The sequence below is a fragment of the Sus scrofa genome, chromosome 4, assembly GCF_054392235.1.
Source record: "Sus scrofa isolate SSC_HxYL_T2T_F1_AM1 chromosome 4, Sscrofa_HxYL_maternal_Yorkshire_Landrace_v2.0, whole genome shotgun sequence".
Classification (NCBI taxonomy): domain Eukaryota; kingdom Metazoa; phylum Chordata; class Mammalia; order Artiodactyla; family Suidae; genus Sus; species Sus scrofa.
In genome coordinates this window covers 102272719-102287055 of record NC_139386.1, presented here as the reverse complement: position 1 = coordinate 102287055, position 14337 = coordinate 102272719, and the positions used below count along the sequence as shown (strand labels likewise).

Genomic DNA, 14337 nt, shown 5'->3' with positions numbered 1-14337 from the left:
TAGGGAAGAGTGGGTGTCTCTTCTGCAGAGTTCAGAAGATTTTAGGGAGGCAAAATCTTTGGGGGCACCACCTGGATACCTCCATTCCACGTGTTGGGGTCCTGGATTTTCCTGTCTGGGATCCTGACCTTGATTACAGATCTGCTTCCTGGAACTCACAAGTCCTAAGTTCTGTCTTCAGATTTTTTTTTTTTCTCCCACTGCTGTAGATAAGGGCCTCTTTGTAACCCATCAAAGAGGCTCTCTGGCCTTCACAGTCAATTTTCAATGTTTGGTAACTGCTCTCAGCTTTTCATTATCTCTTGGCAGGACTCAACGCAACTTAGTAACAGTCAGCCAATTCCATTGTCCTTGTATCCACTGCTATCCCTCCCATTACCACATAAGCCTGAATTGTTGAACCATAGAAACATTTTCCCACTTCATCATCAGTGCAAGATTTAGCAACTGGGCCATCACTTTGTTCCAGAGATCATCTGTACCCCACATACCGTCCAGGAGGGGTTCTAATTGCCAGCCAGGTGGTGAGTAAAGCAGTTCCCAAGCCCCATCTTTACTGCCTGCTTTTTCAGGCCACTCCTGCAACCAGCTGAGTCAGTTCAGGTGGTCTAGCAAGCAGATGCTGAGACAAAATTAGGAGTGCAAAGATGTGTGGGGTGGTAATGCCTGTGAAAGTTAAAGGGGACGGAAGCAGGGATGGGTGGGTAAAACCTTTGGGTAGTGATACAGACTGGCTACCTGTGAATGAAAAGGATGTAGAAAGGAAAACTGGGCAAGGAGAAACTCCCGTCATGATGCAGATCCTCCCAAGGTGTAGTCGACCCAGTGGAAAGCTAGAGTGCAAAGAGTGTCCTGTAGAGGAATCCAGCGGTGGGCAGAAGTGGCCAAGTCCTAATACATGCCTGGCGCCCAGGCTGGGGGCTGCTCAGGGAGAGCAGGGCCTTAGCTCTAATACTGTAACAGATCCCAAAGGTGATGGAGCTGGAGGTTGGAAGCTAACAGCAGTAGGGGAGCCGAATGGCAGATTCTTTTTTTTTTTATTATTATTATTAGGGCCACACCCACGGCATATGGAGGTTCCCAGGCTAGGGGGTTTAGGGGTTGAATTGGAGCTATAGCTGCCGGCCTCCATCACAGCTCACAGCAGATCATTTAACCCACTCTGCAAGGCCAGGGATTGAACCTGTGTCCTCATGGTTACTGGTCAGATTCGTTTCTGCTGAGGCATGACGGGAATTCCTGGCAGATTCTTTCTTAAAGGAAGATCTGAGTTACATCACTACATGGCTGCCATATCAGGTATTTTGTCTTTGAGTCCAGTGCTATATCCGTATATCACCTTACCTCTGTATTTGAGACATGTATTTTGAAACAATATTCAGATAAAGAACCTAAGTCCATCAGAGAGGGACTCTGCTGAAATTCTTTGCCACCATGGACTGTGAGAGAATGTGGGGCTTCGGGATTGTGTGCACAGGTGTAAGCTGCCTAGCTTCTGCCTCCTTTACCAGGACGAAAGGAAGGTGGGATGGGAGGTGGAATCAGCTGTTGTTTGGGAGTGTGGAGGAAAGCTGGCTCTCTCCTCAGAATGGCATTTTATCAACTCGAGGAAAAAAATTATGCAGAAGGAATCTTTTTTTTTTTTTTTTAAATTTCCATTGGAATTGGAAGCATGTAGCCTGCTTGCTCTTTTTCCCTTTTAAATGATACTCATATTTTGAATGCACTGGAGACTGAACATACTGGAATTTAATTGCTCAGGGCATTAGAGGTGGGGCAGCTGGGACCAGTAAAAGGGTTAGAGGGTATGGGGTCACCTGAGGAGCTTGAAGATGAGTCTTCTCTTTGTCAGGGAGTAACTGATTAGGCCGAAAATGTTGCTTGGAATCATTGTCCCAAACAGTTACCTTGTTATAGATCAGATATAGTTACAGTTGCTCATGTTTCTAGATGATGATAAGAAGAGGAGCTGGAAGACAGATATGACTTTCCCCTGCTGAAAGAAGCCCAAAGGAAAACATATAATTATGGAATCTGGAATCAGCTTAATTTCTCAGAGGAAACTGGATCCCAGAGATTTTAAGAAACTTGGCTGGAATTACAACTTTCCCAGAAGTAATGAGAATATAGGTTTCTTGACTCCTGACTCAGTGATGTCCACTCATAAAATCTCTGTGGAAAGAATAGAGGACATGGATCAGAAAGAGTGAAATAGAGAGTTCCTGCTGTGGCTCTGTGGGTTAAGAACCTGACATACTGTCCATAAGGATGCGGGTTCGATCCCTGGCCTCACTCAGTGGGTTAAGTATCCGGCATAGCTGTGAGCTGTGGTGTAGGTAGGTCGCAGATGTGGTTTGGATCTGGTGTTGCTGTAGTTGTGGCGTAGACTGGCAGTTGTGGCTCCGATTGGACCCCTAGCCTGGGAACTTCCATATGCCACAGGTGAGGCCATAAAAAAAAAAAAAAAAAAAAAAAAAAGAGTGAAATATCTTTTGGGGACTCTTGGAGATCCTGAACCCAAAGATTGGAAGAATATATCAAGTGAGTATATAAAGTAACCATTTCTCATTATCTTCCCTAACAACATCCATAAGAGAAATTGTACTCAACCAGGAAAAGCCCCAAGCATTAGCATAATTACATGTTGTTATTGCTGTTGAAGGGCAAAGTGTTTGTGATGGAATCTGTAAAGAACCTGTGAGTAATGTGCCAAAGGTCATTATGGTGAGTAGCCCTTAAGAATGGGACTTGAGGAGTTCCTGTCTTGGTGCAATGGGAACGAATCTGACTAGGAACCATGAGGTTTCAGGTTCAATCCCTGGCCTTGCTCAGTGGGTTAAGGATCCGGCGTTGCCGGGAGCTGTGGTGTAGGTCGCAGACATGGCTTGGATCTGGCATTGCTGTGGCTGTGGCATGGGCTGGCGGCTACAGCTCTGATTCGACCCCTAGCCTGGGAACCTCCAAATGCTGCAGGTGCAGCCCTAAAAAGACAAAAAAAAAAAAAAAAAAAAAAAAAAAAAAGAATGGGATTTGAACACATGGGTTGGGACTCAAACCCAGCCAAAACCCAGATTGGGACTTGATCCTGATCTAGGAGAGACAGCAGTGAGGAATGGCTCGAAGTGAGATCTTAATTTTCTGCTCAGGAATTGAACCTGGGCAGCCTCAGTGAACACCAGGAATCCTAACCACTAGAGCAGCTAGAGGCTAAAAGTAGAATTGCCCTGATTTTTGCCCCCTGTTGAAAGCAAGAATGTTTCGAGGAGGCAAAGACTGTAAAAACAGGTATAAAGTTTATTGTTAGAAACACAGGGCATCACGTGGGAGAGCACACAGAAAAGCAGTCTATTTTTCTTTTTTTTTTGGTTGTTTTTTGTTTTTCATTTTTTTTTTATTACTCAAATGAATCTATCATATCTGTAGTTGTATAATGATCATAACAATCTGATTTCACAGGATTTCCATCTCACAGCCCAAGAAGATCCCCTCACCCCCCAAACTGTCTCCTCCGGAGACCATAAGTTTTTCAATGTCTGTGAGTTAGCATCTGTTCTGCAAAGAGGTTCAGTCTGTCCTTTTTTCAGATTCCACATGTAAGTGATAGCATTTGATGTTGCTGTCTCATTGTATGGCTGACTTCACTTAGCATGATAGTTTCTAGGTCCATCCATGTTGCTAAAAATGCTGGTATTTCGTTCTTTTTGATGGCTGAGTAATATTCCATTGTGTATATGTACCACATCTTCTGGATCCACTCCTCTGTCAATGGACATTTAGGTTGTTTCCATGTCTTGGCTATTGTAAATAGTGCTGCAATGAACATTGGAGTACATGTGTCTTCGTGAGTCGTGGTTTTCTCTGGATAGATGCCCAGGAGTGGGATTGTTGGATCAAATACTAGTTCTATGTTTAGTTTTCTGAGGAATCTCCATACTGCTTTCCACAGTGGTTTCACCAATTCACATTCCCACCAACAGTGTACTAGGGTTCCTTTTTCTCCACCCCCTCTCCAGCACTTATTGTTTGTAGACTTTTGGATGATGGCCATTCTGGCTGGTGTAAGGTGGTACCTCATCGTGGTTTTGATTTGCATTTCTCTAATAATGAGTGATGCTGAACATCTTTTCATGTGTTTCTCGGCCATCTGTATGTCTTCTTTGGTGAACTGTCTGTTTAGATCTTCTGTCCATTTTTGGATGGGCAGTCTATTTTTCTAAAGCAGAAACAAAGCAGTGATACACACCCAAAGGAGAGTGAGGGTGTGGAGTTCCCCCTAAATGAGGAGCTCCCCAGAGAGGTGACTTAACCACTTATATGGAGGCAGTTCTTTCAGGTCTTTGTCTTCCTTTGGCCAATTATCTTTTTTTTTTTTTTTTTGCCATTTCTTGGGCCGCTCCCGCAGCATATGGAGGTTCCTAGGCCAGGGGTTGAATCGGAGCTGTAGCCGCCTGCCTACGCCAGAGCCACAGCAACGCAGGATCCGAGCCACGTCTGCAACCTACACCACAGCTCACGGCAACGCAGGATCCCCAACCCACTGAGCAAGGCCAGGGATCGAACCTGCGACCTCATGGTTCCTAGTCGGATTTGTTAACCACTGAGCCACGACAGGAACTCCTGGCCAATTATCTTGTTGTATCTTTCACACCTGACCAGACCCAGGGCCCTCCCTGATTTGCATGTGCATTTTTGGCCAAGATGGATTCCAAAGCAAAGCATGGTGGGAAGGAGATCTAGACTTATTTTGGCCTGGTACCCCCTCCCTTCCTGACCCAGAAAGGTCTCTCTGCGCATGTGTAGTTGGGGTCTCCCTGACCCTGGGGATGGGGAGTACGTGACTCTTAGTCTTTTGCCCCAGCAGGGCTCAGCCCCTCTTTTGATCCTATCATTACCATTGTTTAACAGTTAACAGAAGACAAGCGCCAGTTATTTGCCTTGTGCCTATTGTTATTTCTATCTTGAAGTATAAGGTGGCTGGTTGTAAATGTTTATCCCGGAGCCCACCTATCTCTGGTTTCAGGAAGTGTAAATAGTGGCTAGTTGTACCCATCTCCTGCCTCAAGAAATGTAAACAAGAGGCAAGTTGTAAATGTCTCTTCTGGAGCCCATCTATCTCCTGCCTCAAATCCACTGTCTTTTAATTAAAATCACACACTTGGAGTTCTCTCTGTGGTGCAATGGGATCAGTGGTATCTCTGGAGTGCTGGGATGCAGGTTCGATCCCTGACCTGGCACAGTGGGTTAAAGATTTGGCATTGCTGCAGCTGTGGCATAAGTTGTCTGTGACTTGGATCAGACCCCTGGCCTGGGAATTCCATATGCTGTGCGGGGTGGCCAAAAATTTTAAAAATAAAATAAAAATAAAACAGCAATTATTATTTCTTTAAAAAATTAAGTAAAATCACACACTTGGTCTCAAGACTTATTGAAGTTCAGGTTCTTTATGTCTTAGCACAGAAGGAATTCTGCAAGCGGTAAAGTGATAGGCAAGAAGTAGATTTATTAATAGTGTGGGCCATCTCAAAAGGTGAGAGGCCTAGAAAATACATGTTCCATTTCTTTTTCTTTTCTTTCTTTCTTTCTTTCTTTCTTTCTTTCTTTTTCTTTCTTTCCTTCTTTCTTTCTCTCTTTCTTTCTTTCTCTTTCTTTCTTTCTTTCTTTCTTTCTTTCTTTCTTTCTTTCTTTCTTTCTTTCTTTCTTTTTTTTTTTCTTTTCTTTTTTTGCTTTTTAGGGCGGCACCTATGGCATATGGAAGCTCCCAGGCTAGGGGTTGAATTGGAGCTACAGCTGCCAGCCACAGCCACAGCAATGCCAGATCCGAGCTGCATCTGTGACCTACACCACAGCTCATAGCAATGCAGGATCCCCAACCTACTGGGTGAGGCCGGGGATTGAGGGGGTGGGGATTTCCAGGAACTGACCTTTTACGGTTGGCCTTGGAACTGTCATGGCACCTGTGTGTCATTTATTTTAATTTAATTTAATTTAATTAATTAATTTTTTTTTGTCTTTTTGTCTTTTCTAGGGCCCCGCACCTGCGGCATATGGAGTTTCTGTCAGTTTTCTACTGTACATCAAGGTGACCCAGTCACACATACATGTATACATTCTTTTTTCTCATATTATCATGCTCCATCATAAGCACAGCTTTTATCCTAGTATCCTATCTCAGAATCTGCCTTTCCAGTCTACTTCTCACTATTCCCGGGTCCTTGGGCTCAGCCTATAAGATGACCTTCTTCCAGTTTCCACAATAAACACTGTGCTTTCCTGCCCTAAGGGCAGTTGTCTCTCTCCCACCCCAGCACCCCCTCCCCTTCACCTACCTGTTTTCTTCACACCTTAGATACCACCCAATTCTAGTAGGAAAGAAAACTTTTTTTTTTTTTGGTCAGGCCTGCTAAGGTTTGAACCCATGCCACAGCAGTGACCGGAACTGCTACAGTGACAACACTGGATCTTTAACTCCCTGAGCTACCAGGGAACTCTGAAGGAAGACTTTTCAGTGGTATTTCATTTGTGCCATTCATTGGGCACTTTTCATACCCTTCCTTAGGCTGTAGGTAAATCCAACAGTTCCAAAACTAGTTTACAGGGAGTTTCCTGGTGGTCTAGTGGTTAGGGTTCCTCACTTTCACTGCTGTGGCCCAAGTTTCATCCCTGGTCTGGGGACTAGGATCCCACATCAAGCAGCTGCATGCTGTGGCCAAATAAAATAAAATAAATGAATAAATTTAAAAAAAATGGAGTTCCCATTGCAACTCAGCAGTAATGAGCCTGACTTGTATCTGTGAGGATGTGGTTTCAATTCTTGACACTGCATGGTGGGCTAAGTATCTGGAACTGTGGTGTAAGTCATAGATGCAACTTGGATCTGGTGTTGCTATGGCTGTGGTGTAGGCCAGCAGCTGCAGATCCAATTCGACCCCTAGCCTGGGAAATTCCATATGCTGTGGGTGCGACCCTAAAAAAACAAAACAAAATAAAACAAAACAAACCAACAAAACTAGTTTACAAAGTTTTCAGCCCTCGGACTCACTCTTCTCTTTGGCAGGCCCAGCAATCTGGTGAACTAAAATTATTTGACTTAACTTTCTCAATTCCTCTCTCCTTCATACCTGGTCTTCCAATTTAAGTTTTAGAACACAAAATTTATCTTTTCGTCTATATCCAGGCTTTGACTGCTCTCTCTTTTTCATTTCTTTACTCTTGCTCACTCTTCTGGCTTATTCTCAAAATATAGCCAAGTCACTCTTTCCTAAAAACAAAACAAAACCAACATAAAACTTTCCCTTTATTTTCCTCTGTTTTTCTTTAGTCAAGAGGAAACTGCAGCTCTCAGGTGGGACTCAAACCGAGTCACACTTCAGAGGAGACTTGAACCCACGATCTCCCAGCTGAAATAACACACTTGGTCTCAGGATTTAATGAGGTTCTTTATGTCTCAGGGCAGAAGGAATTCAGTGAGAAAGAAAGTAATAGGTAAGAAGTATATCTACTGGAGTTCCTGATGTGGCACAGCAGGTTAGGCCTGGCATTGCTAGTATTGTCACAGCTATGACGTAGGTCACAGCTGCAGCTTGGATTCCATCCCTGGCCCAGGAATTTCCACATGCTATGGGTGTGGCCAAAAGAGAAAATGAGAGAGAGAGAGGTAGATTTATTAATATAGGATGCTTGTGAAGGATACTAGCACAGAACTAAATGGGAAAGCAAACTTATTTAGAAAGATACACATTCACTATAGAAAATTAAAACTGTCTCGAAAGGTGAGAGAGGCCTTTCATATGAGGGTGGTTACTTTGTCATGGGCTGGATAATTTATTTTTCTTCTTCTTCTTTTTTTTTTTTTTTTTTTTTTTTTTTTGTCTTTTTGCCATTTCTAGGGCTGTTTCTGAGGCATATGGAGGTTCCCAGGCTAGGGGTTGAATTGGAGCTGTAGCCACTGGCCTACACCAGAGCCACAGCAATGCCAGATCCAAGCCGTGTCTGCAACCTCCACCACAGCTCATGGCAATGCTGGATCCTTAACCCACTGAGCAACGCCAGGGATCGAACCCACAACCTCATGGTTCCTAGTTGGATTTGTTAACCACTGAGCCATGATGGAAACTCCTGGATAATTTCATAGGCTAATAAGTGGGAGGATTATTCCAACTATTTCAGGGAAGGGGCAGAGATTTCTAGGAATTAGGCCACTGCCACTATTTGACTTTTTATGGTTGGCCTAGAAAGAGTTGTGGCACCTGTGGGCATGTCATTTAGCTGCTAATATATTACAGTGAGCATGTAATGAGGCTCAAGTTCTACTGGAAGTTGAGTATTCAGCCATCTTGGGCCTAGTTGGTTCTAACCAGTTTATATCCTAACCTCAATGGCTATGTCATTCTTTTAATGATTGTGCCCTGCTCCCTTCTCTCCTATCTCAGAGGTATCTTTTTTCCTCTTGATATATTTCTTTTTGTTTGTTTGTTTTTGTTGGTTTTTTTGTTTTGTTTTGTTTCTTAGGGCCACAGGTGCAGCACATGGAGGTTCCCAGGTTAGGGGTCTAACTGCAGCTGCAACTGCTAGCCTACACCAAAGCCACAGCAATGCCAGATCAGAGCCGCATCTGTGACCTACACCACAGTTCATGGCAACGTGGATCCTTAACCCACTAATCGAGGCCAAGGAATCGAACCTGCAACCTCATGGTTCCTAGTCGGATTTGTTTCCGCTTCACCATGAAGGGAACTCCTCCTCTTGATATACTTCTGTCACTGCAGTCTGAGCTAAGGGTCTGCCACTCTTTTGAAAATGATGTCTGAAAGATCAATCATAACTTCTAAATGCCAGATTCCAGTTTCTTCTCCTGCTTGAACACTTCTCTTCTGTGGATTTTTTCATCTGTCTCTCTGACTCCTCCATCCCTGGTTTTTATTTTTCTTTTTCTCCATCTGTCCCATACTTCTCAAGATTTGTTCTTTGCTCTTTCTTAGAAACTTTCACATCTATGAGCATGATTCTTAGGTCTGCTCTAGCCCTAGCTTCTCTTCTAAGCTTCACTTCCAGTTTTTTGCTAGACTTTGTGTATGTGTCCCACCTACCTCTCCAAAATGGCAAGTTCCAAAGTTAATTTTTTAAATTCTTCCTTTTCAGCTTGTACCCAAGACCCCTGGCCCCACACACACCTTTTTTTTTTTTTTTTTTTTTTTTCCCTTGTTACAGCTGCACCTGCAGCATATGGAAAGTCCCAGGCTAGGAGATGACTTGGAGCTGCAGCCGCTGGCCTACACCACAGCCACAGCCACACCAGATCCAAGCTGGGTCTGCAAACTACACCACAGCTCAAGGCAATGCCAGATCCATATCTTAACCCACTGACTAAGGATCAAACCGGCATCCTCATGGATACTAGTTGGGTTCATAGCCCACTGAGCCTCAAAGGGAACTCCCCAAATCCCTTCCAGGCATCACTCCCTTTCAGTTTTTTATGTATTTATTTATTTTTGTCATTGCCATTTCTTGGGTGGCTCCCACGGCACATGGAGGTTCCCAGGCTAGGGGTCTAATTGGAGCTGTAGCCACTGGCCCACGCCAGAGCCACAGCAACTCGGGATCCGAGCCGTGTCAGCAACCTACACCGCAGCTCAGGGCAATGCCAGATCCTTAACCCACTGAGCAAGGCCAGGGATTGAACCCCCAACCTCATGGTTCCTAGTCGGATTCGTTAACCACTGAGCCACGACAGGAACTCCTCAGTTTTTTATCTTACTCTTTCTGTGTAGCATTCCTGCTGCTCCATTTAGGAATTGGCCAGATTAATAGGTGATCTTTGAGATAACTACTTAGTCGAGTTCTAGTGGTAGTGGGGATAGTTTTGGAGAACTCAGGAAAGAACTGAGGAAAGACTTGTAGGATAAGACTTTGGCTCCAAAAGTTCCATCATGGCTTAGTGGGTTAAAGATCTGCATTGTCACTGCTGTGGCTCTGGTTACAACTGTGGCCTGGGTTCAATCTGATCCCTGGCCTAAGAACTTCTGCATGCAGAGGGCATGGCCAAAAAAAAAAGAATTTACCTCAAAATTCATTTCTTTCATGAGACCTCCTCTAATTTACCTAGAACATTCTCTTCTACACCTTTTCACAAAAGTAAAATTACGCCTTGAATATATGTCAATGTATTTCATTTCTTCTTTCCGTATATTATATTTTGCTTTAATTTTCTACATTTGCCATACCATATTTATAGAATAGGGAATTTTGCCAAATTGTAACATTTCTTTTTTCTTTTCTCTTTTTTTGATTTTTATGGCCGCACTCGATGCATATGGAAGTTCCCAGGCTAGAGGTCCAATTGGAGCTGCAGCTGCCAACCTACACCAGAGCCACAGCAATGTGGGATCCCAGCTGAGTCTTCGACCTACACCATAGCTCATGACAACACCAGATCCTTAACCCACTGAGTGAGGCCAGGGATCGAACCTGCATCTTCATGGATCCTAGTTGGGTTTGCTAACCGCTGAGCCACGAAGGGACCTCCTGTAACATTTCTAAGGAATGGGACCACAACCTCTGGGAAAGGTCTTAGTGTCCCCTTTGACACCCGTGCCTAATGATAGTTTCTCTGTCAGACTGAGTGCTTCCTTGAGGAACAGATGACGATGACTGTGACTCAGAGGCCTCCTAGTTTTCCTTGCAACCTGTGTTCGTAGTGCTGGGTGGGGTGTCTCCTTTACCACCCTAACTTTGTATTTACTACAAATACAAGTATCCTAATTATTAAGGTGTTACCTTAGGAGAGTTTCCACGTTTCCAATACTTGGGTCAATTAAACAATCTCACATTAAAAAAAAAAAGCAAAAAAACCCCCAGTGATCTAGAGATAACATGGTCCTGGAGGGATGTTTCCTTTCCCTATCCCCACCCTTACAGTTTTTTTTTTTTTTTTTTTTGCTGTTCCTCCCCGGGCCATGGGCCGGTTTGATGACTCTAATCCCTACATAAAGCTTCCCTTGGAATGCAGAGACTTTGCTTCCCTGCCTAGGAACTGGGAGGTGGACTTTACCCTCCAGGTCCTACACGTAGGCTTTGAAGTTTGGGGGGAAGGGAAGGAAATGTGCTCTCAGGAAAGCCCTAGACTGTCAGTGGCAGGTAAGATTCCTCTTCAATCCTCAATAGGTACACAATAAATAGTTGTTGAATAAATACGTGAGAATATCAGAACCTAGCAACATAAACTAAGTCAATCTCTTACATACCTCAACGATTAAAACCTAGGAGGCCAGATTTCGCTGTTTAACTACAGCTAGAAGATAAGCAGAGTGCCTGCAGTTGGTTGAGCACCCCTGCCTTTACTCGTCAAGGGACTGGAGTCAATTTCCCCACTTCCTGAAAGATTAAAATGGATTTACAACCTGGGGTTGAGATCCCCTTCTGTTTAGAATGACAGTCATTCCTATTCTGTGGAAACTCACCCCTCCCGGTTCCCATTCATTCATTCACTCATTCAACAAATATTTATTAAGCATCTAACAAATGTCGGTCCCTGTTGCAGGCGTTTGGGATAAAGCAGAGAACAAAGCAAGAGATCTTTGCCCTGGTGAAGCTTGGCGTAGGGCGAGACAAAAGACAAATATGATATTTAGATTTAATTACATAACTTGGAAGGTGATAAACACTACAGAGAAAAAGGCACCAGGCTGCATGATTTGGGGAGGCCAGGAGACGGGGGAGAATCCAAGACAGGGGTCTGGCTCGGGTTGGGGAAAAGGGAGACGGAGCTGATGTGGAGGCTCTGACGTCGGGGGACTGGGAGATATTTTCCGCAGAATGCGACGGAAGAGGATTCCAGCTTATGCGGAGGTAGGTGAAGGTCAGAAGACAGTCCCCTTGCGAAGCCGGGAGGCGGGGGATTGTTTTGCAGCAGAGGCGAGAAAATGCTTTGGCGGCTCCCGACCCCGGCCTGGCGGGGGCGGGGGGCGGTCGCCAGCGGCTGACCACTACGCCCCCAAAATGGCCTCCCGATGCCCCTCGCCGCCCCGCCCCCCGGCCCACGTGACCCAGACAGCCCCTCCCGCCCACCCGGGCTGGCGACCCCAGGTCCGGGTCCCTGACGCGGCCGGCCCGCCCCTCGTGGGAAACGGACCAACTGGAGGAAGGGGAGGGCGGGGCAGGTGGTGACGGCCAATGGAGGTGGAGCTCCGGAGGGGAGTAACAGGTTGGTGGGAGGGGGAGAGAGAAGGAGGGAGCGCGGAGGGACAGAGGGGGAGGGCCCGGGAGCCGCGCGTGCAGCTCTACCCGAGCCCGAGCCCGAGCCCGGGAGCGCCGAGCCCGGCTGGGGTGAGTGAACCGGGCGGGGGCAAGGGCACCTGAAAGGCAGGCGAGCCCTCAGGTGTACCCCTGAGGGGTGGGAGTCGAGGCGATCTGAGATACCCAGGGCACAGGTGCTGTGTTGGCGAGAGGAGGAGGGGAGGTCGAGGTAGGGTGGGAGCACTGATTAAGAGCTGGCTCCTGTCCTCAGGTGCCAGAGGCAGGTGCTTGGGAAGGTGCCAGGTGAGGGGCACCTGAGGCTGAGGCTATTCCCAGGGCATGAAAGTGTTTCAGGGCCAAGATAGCTCTGGTGGTCAGACGCCAGTTCCCGGGGCAGGATTTCTCAGAGGCGGGAATGGTGGGGGGAAGGAGTGTTTCCTCAGTTGGGCAAAGGGGACTGCTGCCTGAGGTTCGGAGACATAAGTGAGAGGGCGTGGAAAGGTGCTGTTTCCCTGAGGTTCTTTCCTCCGACGGCCAGTCCGAGCTGGCGCTGATACCTCCCTTCTGACTTTGAGATGGCTCTGAGGTGTGCAATCTTTCTCTAACCATTGCTCACCTACAGGGCAAGACAGGTGCAATTAACAGGCACTGAGAAGTAGAGCAAGAGGGCACCCCCATGTCTGCTAGGTGTGAAACGAAGGCTTTCAGTTTTTGTCTTCCTTTGCTTTCTTGCCAGGGAGAATTTTTCCTACTTCCTCTTGAGAGAGTGCTCTACAGGAGAGGGATCTGAGTAAGCATAGATCCCGAGGTCTTCAAAATATGTAGAAATACATCTTTCTAAAGAGGCCTCTTCCTGGGAGCTAACGTCAACCCCCCTCTCCCCCCCAAGCACATACTTCCATGGTTTTAGATGGAGCCATTGGGTGACGTTTGGGAGCTTAACCAGGTTCCTTGATGCTTCTCCGAAAATCCCTATTACTTTCTGAAACCCCATCGGGCATCCCTGACAGCTGGACGGTGATGGCTATCAGGCAGTAGGCATTGGTTCAGGAAACTGGCGGAACTCTTCAGGAGACCACCCGAGTAGGGGATTTAGCCCGTCCAGGTCTCCAGGCTGGATGAGAGGTGCTCAGTCGGGGCCCAGGCAAAACTTCTGAAGCAGATTTCCTTGCCTTAGGCAGGTGAGGGAACCTGAGCCAGCCTTAGCTTAGCCCCTTTGATGCCCTGCCTGAGGAGAGTTGTTGTAATTGAGAAATAATTAGTAACCGCTATGTTGTTGACAGGCTGCCTACACATGCCTCTGCACCTCTTTTTTCATCCTGGATTTTTTGGAAATGGGGGGCTGGCTCTAGGGGACTGTTCATCCAGAGATTTGCCTGACCCTAAGAGGATTCTGGCTTCCTAGAACCCTTCCTGCTTTCCCCAGACTGATCGCCTGCCATCACCCCCATGGGAAGTGGGAGGGGTAGGGTTGCTGCTTCTTTTAGTACTGGCGGGTGGGGGGAGAACTAAGGTTCAGGGAGGTGGCCTGGCTAAGTGTGAGATCTGGAATGCAACCTTGGGAACTTGAGAGGGAGGGGTAGCGGGAGACAAAGTCTTCCTGTTGCACACTGACTTGTCACTTACCAGGTTCATTGTGTATTTGCTCCTCCTGCCTGTTCCCTCCCCAGCTCCTGCCTCTTCCTTCAGAGTCTTGGCATCTAGGCTGGACAGAGTCCCTGCCCAGGGCTTTGCCCCTCTGCCTCCTCTGTGGTGTGGAATTTCTCTGGTCTGCTTAACAAGCTGCCAGTGGCGTCTCCCTTTGCTTTCTCCCTCCCCTTCCCCTTGCTTCTCAAACCTGTCCAGCCAGTTTGCAGGGGCCCAGTTCCTCGTTGCATTCCCCCCACACACACACTGGCCAAGCCGCTCTAGCCTGGTGCTCAGGTTTGGCTTTTTCAGTGGACTGAGCTAGGAGTATACTTGGGGGGGATTCATTTTGGATCCTCGGCAGCCTTATCTCACTAACTCTTTATGAGAAAATAGCAACTGAAAGATCAAGGTCACTGAGCTGTCCTTTTCTATTTTGACCAATTGCTTTCCTTGTTACCTCTGAGAGGAGTCTAATCT

The 14337-nt window shown here is 46.5% G+C and overlaps 1 protein-coding gene across 13 annotated transcripts in view; it reads left to right on the top strand.

The window, feature by feature from the left end:
* The first annotated feature begins 324 nt into the window (after positions 1-324).
* The window catches only part of CGN (cingulin), a 37194-nt gene continuing 23181 nt past the window's right edge, over positions 325-14337 (top strand). For 9 of the 13 annotated variants that reach the window (XR_014844180.1, XM_005663447.4, XM_085022963.1 and 6 more), the window contains exon 1: positions 12220-12321. Coding sequence is in view for 2 of the 13 variants with exons in the window: in XM_085022962.1 (XP_084879088.1) it covers positions 12169-12199 (31 nt within the window). In the remaining 11 variants the exon portion in view is untranslated. Of the gene's footprint in view, positions 525-11106; positions 11845-12057; positions 12200-12219; positions 12322-14337 lie in introns of those variants that run through there. The other 4 variants (XM_085022970.1, XM_013997148.3, XM_085022962.1 and 1 more) reach the window with 4 other exon arrangements.